The 15,013-nt window shown below is 40.4% G+C and overlaps 1 protein-coding gene across 4 annotated transcripts in view; it reads left to right on the top strand.

Moving 5' to 3' along the window:
• Positions 1 to 1,986: 1,986 nt before the first annotated feature.
• WDR11 (WD repeat domain 11) overlaps positions 1,987 to 15,013 on the top strand; it is a 35,070-nt gene continuing 22,043 nt past the window's right edge. Inside the window, exons 1-11 of one of the 4 annotated variants that reach the window (XM_039553982.1) lie at positions 1,987 to 2,167; positions 3,178 to 3,289; positions 6,649 to 6,802; positions 8,014 to 8,187; positions 9,232 to 9,418; positions 9,887 to 10,052; positions 10,302 to 10,416; positions 11,340 to 11,535; positions 12,605 to 12,705; positions 13,179 to 13,352; positions 14,687 to 14,771. In XM_039553982.1, coding sequence (XP_039409916.1) covers positions 2,082 to 2,167; positions 3,178 to 3,289; positions 6,649 to 6,802; positions 8,014 to 8,187; positions 9,232 to 9,418; positions 9,887 to 10,052; positions 10,302 to 10,416; positions 11,340 to 11,535; positions 12,605 to 12,705; positions 13,179 to 13,352; positions 14,687 to 14,771 — 1,550 coding nt within the window. In that variant the 5' untranslated portion in view covers positions 1,987 to 2,081. Of the gene's footprint in view, positions 2,168 to 3,177; positions 3,290 to 6,648; positions 6,803 to 8,013; positions 8,188 to 9,231; positions 9,419 to 9,886; positions 10,053 to 10,301; positions 10,417 to 11,339; positions 11,536 to 12,601; positions 12,706 to 13,175; positions 13,353 to 14,686; positions 14,772 to 15,013 lie in introns of all 4 variants that reach the window. The other 3 variants (XM_039553981.1, XM_039553980.1, XM_039553979.1) reach the window with 3 other exon arrangements.

The raw sequence follows: 15,013 nt of genomic DNA, 5'->3' as shown, positions 1-15,013 counted from the left end.
CTACCTTAAAGCATCTATTTCCTTTCAGCACTTCATTTATAGCTTGGTTTTCTGATGCCAGGAAAATAGATGGAAAACTGTCGAGAAGAATTTTTGCTTCTATTGTGCAATAAAAGTTCCAAAGGACCCTTCTCACAAAGCCCCAATCCAACAAAGCAAGAAAATAAGCCAAATCCTCCAAAAACCTGAGCAGCAGCACATTGTCCAAGGACACAGAGTGAAAACACACCATTAGCAAAAAATAACTAAAATTAATGAAGCTAGTGGCTGCTCAGGGTCTTACAAAATTGATCTCCAGAGGTGCAGATCACGTAGTCCTCAAATAATGACAAAGAAAAGGGAATAAAAAAGCTCTTCTCCAAACTGTTATTTTTCAGTTTTAGGAGTAGGAGAGATCTCTTGGGACAAGACAGTTTCAAGAAATAAGTTCCAATGTTATGGTGACCTGAAAGTGGCAGTGAGTGATGTACTGTGCTTGAAGAGCAGATTTCTTCAGAAGAGAGTTGGAAAAGGCACAGCTGCAGGTTGTTTCTTGAGCTCCCACTTGGACAAATTCAATTGTGATTAGAATGAAAAGAGGGAAAAAGAGGATTAGCACTATTGCATTTTCTGTGACAAAGTGACACTGCGGCAGTGTAAGAGAGTGTGGCTGGCATTACATTCTTGCCATCTCTGGCCATCTAGTGGCATCTTTTTCTCCACAAAATATAACAAATAAACAATTATTACTATTATTTCAAAGAGAAACAAACACCCCAACAGCCCATGTATGTTAAATAACGAGTCTGGAAGTATGGAATTCTTGTTATCTTATTAAAGCTGTGGCATAGAAAACTGTTTTAGAAACTTCACAGAATCACACAATCAGGTTGGAAAAGACCTTTGAGATTATCGAGTCCAACCTCAATGCTTGGCAGCCTGGTGTGCTCCAGTGCAAATGTCCAGTGCTCCTTCACAGGGATGTGTCATCCCAGGTGGCTTTGCCTGGTGCGAGTGACAGCTTGGGGACAGATGGAGGATGGGTAGGTGCGTTGTGGTGTGAGGTGTGCTGCTGCATCCCTGCTATTGAGGGTACCAAAGAGGTCTGTCACTGCCGTGTTTCACTGTTGAAGACGCATTTTGGAGGAGAAATTACTGCGGTGAAAAAAATGCTCTGGCTATAGCAGCAGGTCCTGCAGAATCCAAGCACCCGGAAACGGGACAGCGAGGTGTCCCAGGTTGCAGCCTGACAAGAAACATAAGCATCCCTGGAGCTGGACTCTCACATCCCACGGGTCCTTTCCCCTTCCAGCCATGGATGTACAACCAACAGGGCAGCACCGTCTCCCTGGCCATGGGTGGCAGCTCTGGGGGGTCCCTTCTGTGTCCCTTCTGTGTCCAGTCCTGGGCCTCTCAGTGCAAGCCACGGAGCTGCTGAGACGGTCCAGCAGGGCCACAAAGATGATGAGGGGTCCGGAGCATCTCTCTGATGAGGAGAGACTGGGGGAGTGTTTGAGCTAGAGAAGACTGAGAGTGGATCTCATCGATGCACACAAATTATGTCTAAGGTGTGTCAGAGCATGGTGCCAGACTCTTCAGTGGTGCCCAGCGACAAGACGAACAGCAACGGCCACAAACTAAAACACAAGTTCCACCTCAACATGAGGAGGAACTTCCTCACACGGAGGGCGGCAGAGCTCTGGAACAGGTGCCCGGGGAGGGTGTGGAGTCTCCCTGTCTGGAGACATTCCAAACCCACCTGGACGCGTTCCTGCGCCACCTGCGCCGGGTGACCCTGCCTTGGATGATCTCCAGAGGTCCCTTCCAACTCGAACGATTCCGACATCCGGAAGGGCCACGTCCGGCCCCAGACACCCGCACGGCCCGGCCGGGGCGGGCCGGGGCAGGGCAGGGCAGGGCAGGGCGGCGGAACTGCCGTTCCCGGGCCGCGGGGCCCCGGCCGAGCTGCGAGCGGCGGCGGCGCTGAGGCGGCGCTTCCTGCGGGGCGGTGCCGGCAGGGCCGCGGCGCTCGGCAGCGGCTGCCGGGGCTGGGGCCGCCCCGCCGGGCTGCGCTCTGGGCTCCTTTGCCTGCCGGCCTCGCTATGCAGCGTTTCACCGTCAACATCAAGCTGCCGGCGCGGACCCTGACGGGCGCCCTCAGCGCGCCCAACCGGGGCGCGGCGGATTGGTGAGGGCCGGGCCGCGGGCGGGCGTGGGGTCCCGGGTCCCCCCGCGGCTCCTTGGCCGCAGCCGCGGGTCGGGCTTGGCTCTGCCCCGGCGTTGCCTCCGCCTGCGACGCCACGCTGGTGCCGGGGCGTCCAGGGAGCCCCCGTGCAGCGTCGGGAAGCGGGGGCTGGGGTAGTGATGGATCCATCCCCTGGAGCGGCCGGCGCAGCGCAGGCACGGAGCCCGTGGAGCTGCTGCTGTCCAGCTCTGGGCAGGGGCAAAGCCGTGCCCAGGGATAAGCGTGGCCCAGTCCCTCCCGGCAGTGACACGTGGGTTCCCATTGAAGCAGAATAGGTCGAGATTAGGTATCAGGAAGAAATTCTTCCCTGGGAGGGTGCTGAGGCCCTGGCACAGGGTGCCCAGAGAAGCTGTGGCTGCCCCATCCCTGGAAGTGTCCAAGGCCAGGCTGGACAGGGCTTGGAGCAACCTGGGATAGTGGAAGGTGTCCCTGCCCATGGGAGGGGGTGGCACTGGATGAGCTTTAAGGTCCCTTCCATCCCAAACCATTCTGTGATACTGTTGTCATATTATCCTGAAGTCAGACAGGCCTCAGCAGATTTTCCCTGTTACTGTAATGATTGTTAACATGCTCCTTTTTTGTCTGTAAATAAGTAAATAAATAGTTTAAAAATACGAAATTAATTATATAATTGCAAATATATTTCTTACCTGTGTTCGTACATGTAAAATTTGGGAATGCTCTTCATGAATTCCTATGTGATGTTTTAAACTTAGAGAGGAAGACTTTTAGAGATGGACACAAAGAGGTGCTTTGTGGTGGCTTAGGGTTTCAGCAGACAGTGCAATATTATTTTATAATGCTTTTATGTTACTAAATAGTATTTATCATCTGATAAACATCAGTTATGGTTTCTAGTAGCATGCATTCAACTTACCAAAAAAACTCCTCATTCCTGATGTGAAGAGCTTTTGTTCCATTTTACTTGTTGATGATGCTCTGTGCTCTTCCAGGGGCTGGCAAGGTTTGATTGCATATGGATGCCATTCCCTTGTGCTGGTAGTGGATGCCAATTCTGCTCAGACTTTGCAGGTTTTGGAAAGACACAAAGCCAGTGTTGTCAAGGTGAGATGTGTCTGGTTTAAGGTATATTGGTTCTGGTGCAGATGTTATCGTTCTAAATCACTGTAAATACTTGACATAATGTTCCATGTGATTTTCACATGAAATGTGATGTAAAATACCCATATTTTAGGTGATCTCTTTTGCAGCTAAGTCAAACCATATGTGCTGAAATTTGAGCTGAGGTTGATGATATGTCTTTCTAGAAAATGTAGATATAGAATATAAAATATAGACTATCTAGAAACATTTGTTAGTGTTACAGAACATAGATACATTTCTAGGAGAGCTGATAACATGAGAGGATTTCAAATGAACATTACAAAATACCAAATGGAGCTCTTCGCTGCTGCCCTTTCTGATCCTTCCTGTTGTGGGAAGTGCACCATTTGTCTAGAAAGCTACTTTTAAGCTTTTTAAAATTTTTTTACCTATGGAAAAGGAACAATAGCAGACAAAGCTGAACATTTATTTTAGTGATATAAAATGGTTAAAATTTTAGTTTAAGCTTAGGCTGCCTTTGCTTTCCTTTGAAGGTCCTTGACTTGAAATTGCAGAGTTTGACTTTGGGTGGAGTGTGGAACAGGATGTATTTCTTTGATTCATCATTTCTTTGATTGTGGACAATGACAGATTCACTTAAGGTTTAGAGGATTGTTTGCCTGGCAGATGTGTTTGATGGTCCTTGGCACAAGTGCTGTATTTATTAGAAGGCAGTCAATAATTTATGAAGAATAATAGGGTCATAGGGGGATTTTGGTGGGATTTTTTTATAGCAGAAGAAAAAGGTTCATTGTGCATTCTGCTTTAACATTTTCACTTAGCTTAGATAACAAATTGTAGCAAAATTTGATACTATTCCATGCAGTGATAGCATTTTAATGAGTTTTGGTTACATTTGCTAGCTTTGAGAAGTTACATTATTTCAATAGGAAAAGAAGTGCTGAAGTCCAATAATTTATAATACAATTTTTCAAAGCCACTACCTGAAGCTTTATGAACAGAAGTAGACTGTAAGACAATGGCTAATTTATGAGGTGAAAGAATGTAAAGAAATTCCCTTCTACTTTAAGAAATAGGCGTTATATAAGAAATGATTATGAGTCCATGATGATTGCAGATACCTTTACATCTCTAAGAAATTTTCTTCAATTCCTAAATTGGTTTTTTTTATGAGTTTATAAAAGCTAAGAGCATAAATAAGCTGGAGTGGCTGTGTAAGTCTGACTTAAACTCCTTGTAGTAGAGGCTCACCCCAGCAAGCTCAGTCCATGGAGATCTTCTCCCAAAAACCCTGTGCTTCAGTTCTGAAAAATTCCAAAGTACTCTACATCTGTTATGAAGAAAACAAAGAAAAAAGCAATTGTTTCATGATTCTTTTGCAGTCCATTTTGCTATTTTCCTTTAAATACATCGTGTCTTTTGGCTGTGATAACTGTGTTTGGGATAGATAATAGCTTAACTGGAAATGGATCCATGTTAGTTGTCCATCTGTCCAAAAGGCGTTTGTGGGAGGATGATTACTTTGTATGACATGGATTGTATCCGATTTTACCTATACAAAGAGTATTGAAAGCATGCTTTTACAGAAGAAAATCTAATTATGAGAGAAGTTTTTTCATCTATCACAGGAATGAGAGGATTGAAGTTATGTTTGTGTCCTTTTTGATGCATTAGTAAACAGTGATAATAAGGCCTTATAAATGAGGTGGTATGGATTGTGGAAATTAAAGAAAGCCACCACTGGTTCCTGTTTCTGATGCTGCTGTATTTTGAAGTCAGGGTAGACAGTGACTAATACTGTTAGAAAATAATTTCTTTTATCAGAAGGTCAAGTCCTGTGTGGGGACCTTGTTGGAGCAGTGTGACTGCAGAGAGGAAAGAGGTTCATGGTGTGGAAGCATCACTTGGGCACTTCTGGTCAGGGCTGGTCATGTAAAGGTCTCCTTTTTGTTCTGAACTTGGTGACAGCTCCTCCTTTGAGAAAGGATGTTTTCCAGACTTGGAATTTGCTTTGAAGTAATATATATTTAACTGAGAAATAAGTAGCTTTGTAGGTTTTTACAATTACAGTTATACATGCAGATATCCTCAGGGGTAGTTCTTTCTTGAACAGCAGGGAAGCAGGAATTGCAAAAATGAAATTTATAGGTAGAGGAGAGTCTCTCAAGAATTCTTTGTGATTCTGGTAGAAACATACTTTGAGTTTATAGCTAGAGCTAGAGATTGTGTGCTGTGCACGTGTCACATTTGTGTAATTGATTCAGCTGGTTTGTGAGATACATCCTGTGAGCACCTCTGAGAGGGGCAGCACAAAGGTGCCTGCAGGGCTGTGAATGCTGCTGTAAATCTGTTTCATGGAGCAAAGTTAGTGGTGCCTAATAATAATCCTATCTCAGTTTTTAAATGTCATGTTTTCAGGATCTACAGAAAGTCTTGTGTTTGCATCACCCTTTCTGTGTCAGGCAGTGACAGCACATGGGTAGCTGGCTAGGGTGGAATTTTTGTAGCCGGTGAATTGCCATTAGCTTAGCAATAATGTTTCTTTATTCTGTCAGTGTCTGCAGTCTCTTCTGGGGCAGAAGTTCACCTTAAAAGCAGATAGCAAAACAGCTCCATGTGGGACTGGTAAGGTAGAAGTCAATGTTATCCATCCCCTTGTAATCCGGGGGGAGTTGTAGACTGAGTGTTTCAGATTTCAAGACACAGATTTCTCATAAGTATTGCCAATTTACAAGCCTGTGCAGTTTGAAATCCCAAAGTGGAAAGTGGTACCTGGAAATCAGTGGTGGCAACGTGCTGAAAATAACCAAAAAGTTATCAAATGTCAGCAATACCTTATTTTGTTATTTAGTTATGAGCCAACACGTAGATGAAAGACTAACCTTCCTTCCTCACCAGTACCACAATATATTTGCTAGATTCAGAAAATTACACGTTTTAGGATGTGTATAAAAATGGAATGATAATTTTTCAGCTTTCATCTGTTTGGAAGTCAGTGGGTTTAGGTTTGTGGGGGCCCACAGAACCTTAAACACTGCCATTTAATTTCCTCTAAATATTTGAGTAAATTCTTTACATACATGGTGTGTATGTTTGGATTGTTGTAGTTACCTTCAGGAACGAGAACTGTTGATTTATGTAATTTGAGAATATCAGCCATGCAGTCATGCAGCACAGTGGTGACCTACCTTAAATTTACACAAGTGATGGTAGCTTAAAGGTATGTTACAGGTGCTGTTGGCTTTAACTATTACCATGCTTTTTTATTGAGTTCATTATTTATCTATCTGAAGAACATGAAGTGTGGTATCTGTGTTATAGATTTGTCTCCTTTAACCAATTCCCATCTGTATTTTCAGGTTAAATGGGCTAAGGAAAATTACCACCACAATATTGGCTCTCCATATTCCTTACGTTTGGCTTCTGCTGATGCCACAGGAAAAATAATTGTATGGGATGTGGCAACAGGAACTGCTCGCTGTGAAATACAGGAACATTCAAAGCCCATTCAAGGTAATGGTAGTGCCTGATGTTTATATAGGACTTATTTTATGGAGCATTGTGTACAAATCCATCACCTGCCTTTTATAAACTGTGCTCAGTTCTGACAGGGAGTTTTCCTGTTGGGATTACCAGCCTTCTGTATGTTTGCTTGTTTGTTTTATCAGTAAATGTAAGATTTACTGTCCCCCAGAGGAATGCTGTGAGATTTAATTCATTATGGTGATGTTTTCCAAGATCTTGTGCAAAAAGGTAGAATCTATTTTTATGAATGTTATTGACTGAAATAATAACATTTATTATGTCAAATACATCTTCGTGCCTTTCAGTTGGGGTTGGGGTTTTTTGAGCATTTCAGCTATTTTAAAAATTTGTGATAATGCTTATGTCATACCTGGTGGGTTTTTTAACCTATTATATGAAAGTCCTCTTATGAAATTAGGGTGGGTTTTTTTGTTATTTTTCTGTTTTATAAATCCTGTGAAAGAAAATGCAATATTTTAAGTCTGATACTGGCCACTGAAAATTTCTTTATTGGCCACACTTCCTTTTGTAAGCTTTTTTACTTTGTTCTTGCATTATAAATTGGGTTTTATTTGCTCCTGACACCAATTCACTGAACGTTTAAAGGAGTTCTGACCATGACAATTGAAGATTTCTACAGTTTCTCAGGCCAAATGAAATCTCACATTTTCTGTGAAACTAGGGAAAGCTCTTACCAGCTCTGAATGAGCTGAATTGGTAAAACAGAATAACAGCTGAGGAAGGAAGAGGGGGGTTTTTTTTGACATCTTAATACCTATGAACTGTAGAAATCTGTGAGCTGGTGAGGTCATGTAGTGACTGGTAGGAGGTGCCCTGGGGAGCCTTCATCCACTGCCTGCCTGTTGTCTCCAGCACTGCCCTGTCAGCATGTACAGAGCTCTGTACAGCTCCTTGCAAGGAACTGAGGGGTCTCTCTGTTCTTACTGACAGAAAACTTAGTCTTCAATGTCCATTTGTCCTGAATATTTAAATGATGCCCAGCTGGGATGATTGTACCCCTTTCAACTGATCCTGTTCTTTAAGCACTCTACTTGCATTTTTGAGTGTCACACTCAGTTTCATTTTACTCTTGAGCTTAAGACTGATTAAAAGGATTTAGAATGGAGAAGACGTTTATTTCCAGGTCCAATACTGATACCATCCCAAATAATAAATTTGTTCCCTGTTTCCTTTGACAGACATGCAGTGGCTGTGGAATCAAGATGCTTCCAGAGATTTACTGCTTGCAGTTCACCCACCTAACTATATTGTACTGTGGAATGCAGACACAGGCACCAAACTTTGGAAGAAGAGTTATGCTGAAAATATCCTGTCTTTTTCATTTGACCCCTTTGATCCCTCACATTTAGCTTGTAAGTTAATATGTGTAAAACAGTGGGGTCTAGATATGTGTGACCAGGAAAATCGTTAAACTAGAATGTAAGTGTTGAAATTAAAAGTAATGGATTAGAGACAATAATGTCAGAAATGCCAATAAGAAGTCTGAAAGCAAAGACAGGGAGCCTTTGGCCAGTGTGGAATCTTATTTCAGAGGATGCTGTTGTGTGGCAAGGGGAAAAGCAGGGATGAGTGGAGAAGTTAGAGATCTGAAAAGAAATGTTTGAGACTTTACAAAAGGGAGTGTGAAGTGTGTAGAGAGGGAGCTGGAGAAAGCCAAGTATAGAGAGCCCTGTGAAATGTAAAAGGATGGGTGCTGAGGGAGAAGGCAGTGAGATAAGTAGACCAAGAATAAACGTTATTTTCAACAGAAAGGATTTTAGAGGACTCAGTGTGAGATCAGTACCAGAAGCAATTCAGATGTCAAGGGGGATGTAGTACAGATTTATTAATTTTAGCAGAAAGAAGCTGAGAGAAATAAGAGAGTCACCGTTTTATTCTTGAGTTTAGCTTTACCACTTCTGATCTGTAATGAGACTGTGCAGTTGCCAGCCTTTGTAGTCTGGGGATTTTTTTTTCTGCCATACCATTCAACCTTCTATAAACACTTTCGCTGAGCTTTATGCTGCAACATAAATAATGTGAATTAATGATTATTTGAGCCATGCTCTGCATAAGAACAAAATATGGTGATACAGTCTATGTGTATTCTGCCTTCTATTTGCATTGTGAATCTTAAAAACAGTTGATGAGAGAGAACAACTCTTTCTGCCAGTAACACAGTAGTTTTTAATATAAACTTAATTTTGAAAAGTTGAGTTTTGTGGCTATTAATTGATTGTAATGGACCATCTGCTGCTCTTTCAGTTGGAAAGTGCTGGTTGTCTAGAATTACAAGTTTTCTATCTGATACAGTATTACCGAAGTTATTAGCATTTCTCCTCATCAAAATGCCATTAAAATGGAATGCCATAATCAAATTTCAGACTGAATTGTGCTATTTTTCTTTCTTGGTCCAGTGCTCACTAGTGAAGGAATTGTGTTCATCTCTGACTTCTCCCCTTCCAAAGCTCCAGCCAGCTCAGGGAAGAAAGTTTACATCTCTAGTCCGCATTCCAGTCCTTCTCACAACAAGCTGGCTGCTGCTACAGGGGCCAAAAAGGCCCTTGATAAAGTAAAAATCCTAATCAGTAATGAAAAACCAAGGTAGGTTGCAAATACTTCTTCTCAGATAATGCTTTGTATACGTGTATATTTTATCAATGTACTTAGGTTAAAGCCTGTAAGGTAATAAGCACAACAGTGTACAAATTGGAGTAAGCACTGTGTCTGAGGGTAATTTCCCATGAATGCCAGTAAATGTCAGGGCAGCCAGCACTGTTCCCAAGTGAATTGCATTGGATTTGAGATGTGCAAGAATTACACTTGTTCCGTTTGAATGAAGTGCAATTTTTAAAATTACTCTATAATCTTATTTAGACAAAAGTCAACAGAATGTGTTTTTGGAAGTCGGTGATGCTCTGGCAGATAAATGGAAATCTGCAATTGCCTTGTTATCAAAATAGGGGTTACTTGAAAAAATGCAATTGCAGGAAAAATGAAACTGTTAATTTTATTTTGAACTTGCTCTGTTTGTTGACACAAGCTGATAAAAGTTCATGTCTGATTTTCCAGTGCTGAATCTGTAACACTCAACGACTGTCTTCAGTTGTCATATTTGCCTTCCAAAAGAAACTACATGCTCTTACTGTATCCCAGGGAAATTCTGATCCTTGACTTGGAAGTGAATCAGACAGTGGGTGTGATTGCAATTGAAAGGACAGGGGTGCCTTTCATACAGGTAAGGAAGATTTGGTTGGGTTTTATCCTTGTAACAGCAAACAATTCAATCAAAACCTTTCAATTTTTCAATTTAATTGACTTCCTTAGTCACAAACCCTGTAGCTGAAGAAATTAATGGAAGTGTTGCCTTAATGGTAGCATTTTTAATGGTTTGCTTAAACATCAGGAGTTGTAAGTTCCCTTGCAAGTGTCCTTTGCAAAGGGTAGGATTTTGAGTATGCAATCTAACAGACATCTCTTTGCCCAGGTAATCCCTTGTTTTCAGAGGGATGGGTTATTTTGCCTACATGAAAATGGTTGTATCACATTAAGGGTTCGCAGATCCAACTGCAGCATCACTGCAACTCCAAATGAGGAGCCAGGTGAGTTTTGTGTCAAAAATGTCCAGAAATGAATTTTGATGCATTTTAATTAATAATTTAACACCAATAATGACCATCATGCCCCACACAGGATGATGAATTACAGCCATTCTAGCGTTTTGTCTCTTATATATTGAGTTTAAATTGAAATTTATGCTACATTTTCCCTAAACAGTTTTTGACTTCTCTGATATTAAGTGCAAAATAGTTTCTATTAATATCCTGAAAATACTTCTATCACTACATAATACTTGAGTTATTAAGTAGCTTAACAGTACCATATACAAGAATGTTTTAAGTAAAATATGATTATGGCGTTCTTTTTATCTTTAAGAAAAAACATTTTTCAGACAAACACAAGATTTTGGAAGTCATTTGGTCAATTGGAAAAATTTATTTTAGAGCTAAGATATGGGCTTAAATTTAGATTAAATCTGAACTATTAAACTTTTGTCTCATGAAATGTTACTAAGAATGGTCTTTTAAATCTCATGGTGGAGACTGGAAAAAAGGGAAAACAGTGATTTTTGTTTGTTTATTTTGGTTTGGGCAGTTTGCTAATTTCTAGTGAGCTACGTTACTGGTTTCCAGGTTTACCAATGAACCTGGAGTTTCAGATTGTGGAGAGCAGGTGCATATTCTTCCCAGCTATGAAACAGTTATTTTTTTAGGTTTTACAAGATTCATATGGAATAATATAGTACAAAGACAAAGTTACATTTTGGAGAGCTTTCCAGAGCCGTTTTGTGTACAGCAAGATCAAGAGTGTGTAGTTTTTGATTGCTTTTCCTAATGGTTGCACAGGAAGCACATGGATTTCAATCTAAGAGCTCAGTTGTTCTTCAAATTTACCTTTGTTGATTGATCTCATTACGTATTTTTCACCCTAATTTTTTATCCTCTGGGGGATGTTGATGTTACAGATCCAGACCCAGTTCAGGAGCTGGTTTATGATTTAAGAAGTCAGTGTGATGCCATCAGGGTGACCAAAACAGTTCGACCCTTCAGCATGGTGTGCTGCCCAGTGAATGAGAATTCTGCAGCGCTCATAGTCAGTGATGGCAGGGTGATGATCTGGGAATTAAAATCCTGCATTTCTGGCAGAAATGTGCGGAACAGGTAATGGGATTTCCTTTTCTTACCAAAGCTGCTTTTTTTTACAAGTGGTGTTCAGTATTTCATTGTATTTTAAAGTCAACAGTGATCCTTCTGTGTGTGGAAGTGTTTCAAGTACTGTACATGTGTGTGGGTGAAGGAAGAGGAGCAAATTATGTCACCCAGATAGATCAGTTCCCTTTCTTTGAGGAAGTGCAGGAGCTATATTTACTCTTTTCACTTTAAAAGGCAGTTCCATCCTGACTGTCTGGACTAAGAAAACAAAAGACAGAATGACTGTTCACATTATTTTGGGGGAGCATTTTCCTCTCATTTGGCTTTCTTCAGACCGTATAATTTTCCTTAGGAATGGATCCCTCACTTTCTGTCATACGTAAGGACCAAATGAGTCTGTAAAGAACTATGCTTTTAGTAGGGGAATGGCTTTCTGCTGCATTTGTGTGAATTTGACACTGAGCAATATGAAGCTGCACAGCAGGTGACTGGAATAGGGTGGTATAAACAATGTTTTGATACACAGAGCCTTTAAAATTTTACATTTTGATCAGTCTCTCAAAATACTGTGTGAAGTAATACAGTACCTTGAACATTCATTGTATTAAGGTTGTTCTGCTGCAATAACCCTTTAAAGTACCATGGAATAAAATAAATAACTTACTGCCATAAAAGAAACAGAATTATTTTAAATGTCAGTAGTACCAGATTTTCAACATAGATCCTTTTGTTCCTCGTCAGAGATTTAGTGTTTTTATTCTTGCTGTTCTCAAAAATACTGCTAGATGGATTCCTTGTGCTGCATATCCAGGAAAGCTACTCTAGAATCCATATGTTCTTGGGTTTTACTTCTTCTATTCTTAAGAGTCATTTCTAAAACATTGATCTTTGTCATGATTATATAACCAGGAAAAATGTAATACTGTAAGAGCCAAGTAGGTCTCTGCTCTTTGCTCATGACACAGAGCTGCCCCAGCCCAGCAGGACATGGCTGCCAAGGCTGCAGGGGCTGTTTGAGTCCCTTGGGGATGGAGATTGTCCTTGTAAGAGGAACTTGTTTCCATTTCTTTTGCAGCAGTTCAAGTGCATCACCTCTGTACTCCCCAGTCTCCTTCTGTGGAATCCCTGTAGGAGCATTCCAAAATAAACTTCCAGACCTCTCATTAGACAACATGATTGGTAAGAATTTCTTTCATTGATACTACTGCTACTAATTTCTCATGGTTTTGAATCATTGTACATCTTACTTTTCTTAAGAACTTAAGAATTATTTTCTAATGGTAAGTCTGAAATAAAAAGAATTCCTGTTTGCTAAAGAAATTATCAAATGAATGCTCTTGAGGATTTTATGTTGAGGACTAGTGTTCCAAGTTCATTTTCTTTGAGGAAAAATAGTGTTTTAAAATGGAATCTGGCCAAAACACTTTGATTTTTTGATCCTAATCTTAGAAGCCGATGTATCTGACACATGCCATCTTTGTGAAATCTAGATGACAACCATTTTTCCAAAAAGTTTCATCATACAAAGCTCAAGAAGAACAAATGTGCCTTCTGCATTTGTAGCTTTTTATTATATAAATTCCTGTCTGAAAACTTTCCATAACATCTCCAGTTATAATTTCTTACTAACAAGAGCTTTCATTTTTAAGCAGGGCAAGGTGCAAGCGCTGGAGAAGAGTTAAGGAATTCATTTCTGCAGGAAGTGCACCTCAAATTCCTGCTGACAGGACTTCTGTCAGGGCTGCCTCTGCCTCCGTTCGCCATCCGCATGTGCCCGCCCCTCACAACCAAAAACATCAAACAGTATGAGCCCATCCTTGCTGTTGGTGAGTGCCTTGAAAACAATATATTCAATAATAAATGCAAATATAGTTGCTAATAAAATTAAAATCTATTTGTTGATCCTGTGTAACTTATTGCAGATGGTGATCCTTGTATTGGTTTGCTTCTTTGATAGTCTTTGGGTTCTTTTTTCCTGCCTTGGGTTTAAGCAATGCTACCTGAAAGATGCTGTGTATAGTAAGTTTGTATTTATCCTGTCATTTAGTGTGATATTGGTCTCTTGATACACTCAGCATTTTACATGTTGCTTTCACTTCATTCTGAATGTCAGGAAGTACTGACTTCTGCAGCCCTGCATTCCTGGAATAAGTAAATGAACTTTACAGAGAATTTATTTTTGCTCTGATGTGAGTTTCTAAAATTACACTTGCAGCACGTTATTTTTCCTGGATGAATCTATTCTGTCTTACCACAAATGTACTTAAAGTCATCTAGATATTAAAAGAGTTGCCAGTGAGCACCTGATTTATTAACTCGAAGTTCTCCCTATTTAAACCTAATTTTTTTTGGCATCCTCTTTCAGAGTTGTGCTCTAAACCGTAGGCAGTCTATCATGGTGTGATGTAATGCTGCTAAAATGTATCCTGTGGTTTTCCATGAGCTGTAACTGTTAAAACAGGTGAAATAAAAAGATTAGGGAGCAAATAGGTTCCCTATTTGCAAAGGGATTTGCAGCAAGGTCTTTGCAAATTTAACATACCTGAATGGCTCTTTAGGTATCCATTGTTGTATTTCATAAAGTTGATATGAATATAAAGAAGTGTCTAATGGAAAATTGTACGTTTCAGTATTTCAGAAGGTTTTTGATGTAATTGAAGCTCATAGCTACTAAGTTACTGATTTCTAATTTGAAAGATGTCATTATTTCAGGGATGAGAAAGCAGAATTACTTTAATGATTCCATAAAATCTACCCAGGATTCTCCCCTGGCGTTATTGGTGGATAACAGCTAAAACATTTCCTTGAGGCATTTACTCATCTCCAGTAATCAAAGCAAAAAGAAGCATTCCTTTCTTCTGCAGCTGGATGGGTGTGTTGTAGAAATGCAAGAAGAATAATCAGATTTTCTACAGCCTCTACAAAAAGGTTTGGAAGAATGTCTTGATCCAGGTGGATATCAGTGGCTGCAGAGGGTTAAATATTTGGGATTTAAGTGCTAGACATTAAAATAGTTTTTCTAAAATTGTAAAATATAATAGTTACAGGTATCTAAAAATAAGATAGAGAGACAGAAATAGCTGTAAATGCTGAATTTGCACTGAAGTATGGAAGAAAAAAATAAAATATGTGCCTATATTTCTTTAATCAATTTTTATAGGTACCAGCAATGGCTCTGTCCTGGTGTTTCACCTTACAAGTGGACTCCTCCACAAAGAGTTAAGCATCCATTCCTGTGAAGTCAAGTAAGATTTTAATTTTAATTCCTGCTATAATCTTTTTAGGAAACAAATGCTGAAACACCTGAGTGATGTTACCCAGCTGTGTGGGTGTCTTGCCTTGCTGTTAATGAAATCAGGAAAATTGCCCATTGAGTGCTCTACGCTGACAGTGCCTTTGCTGTGTATGAGCTGTAACACCCTGACAAAACTGTAATGAAAATTACATTGAAAGAAATATTGGAATTGCATCTGTGCCTGCTGATCTG

This window comes from Corvus cornix, chromosome 6 (assembly GCF_000738735.6).
Source record: "Corvus cornix cornix isolate S_Up_H32 chromosome 6, ASM73873v5, whole genome shotgun sequence".
Classification (NCBI taxonomy): domain Eukaryota; kingdom Metazoa; phylum Chordata; class Aves; order Passeriformes; family Corvidae; genus Corvus; species Corvus cornix.
The sequence above is the reverse complement of the archived record's forward strand: the minus strand, read 5'-3'. Positions and strand labels throughout refer to the sequence as shown.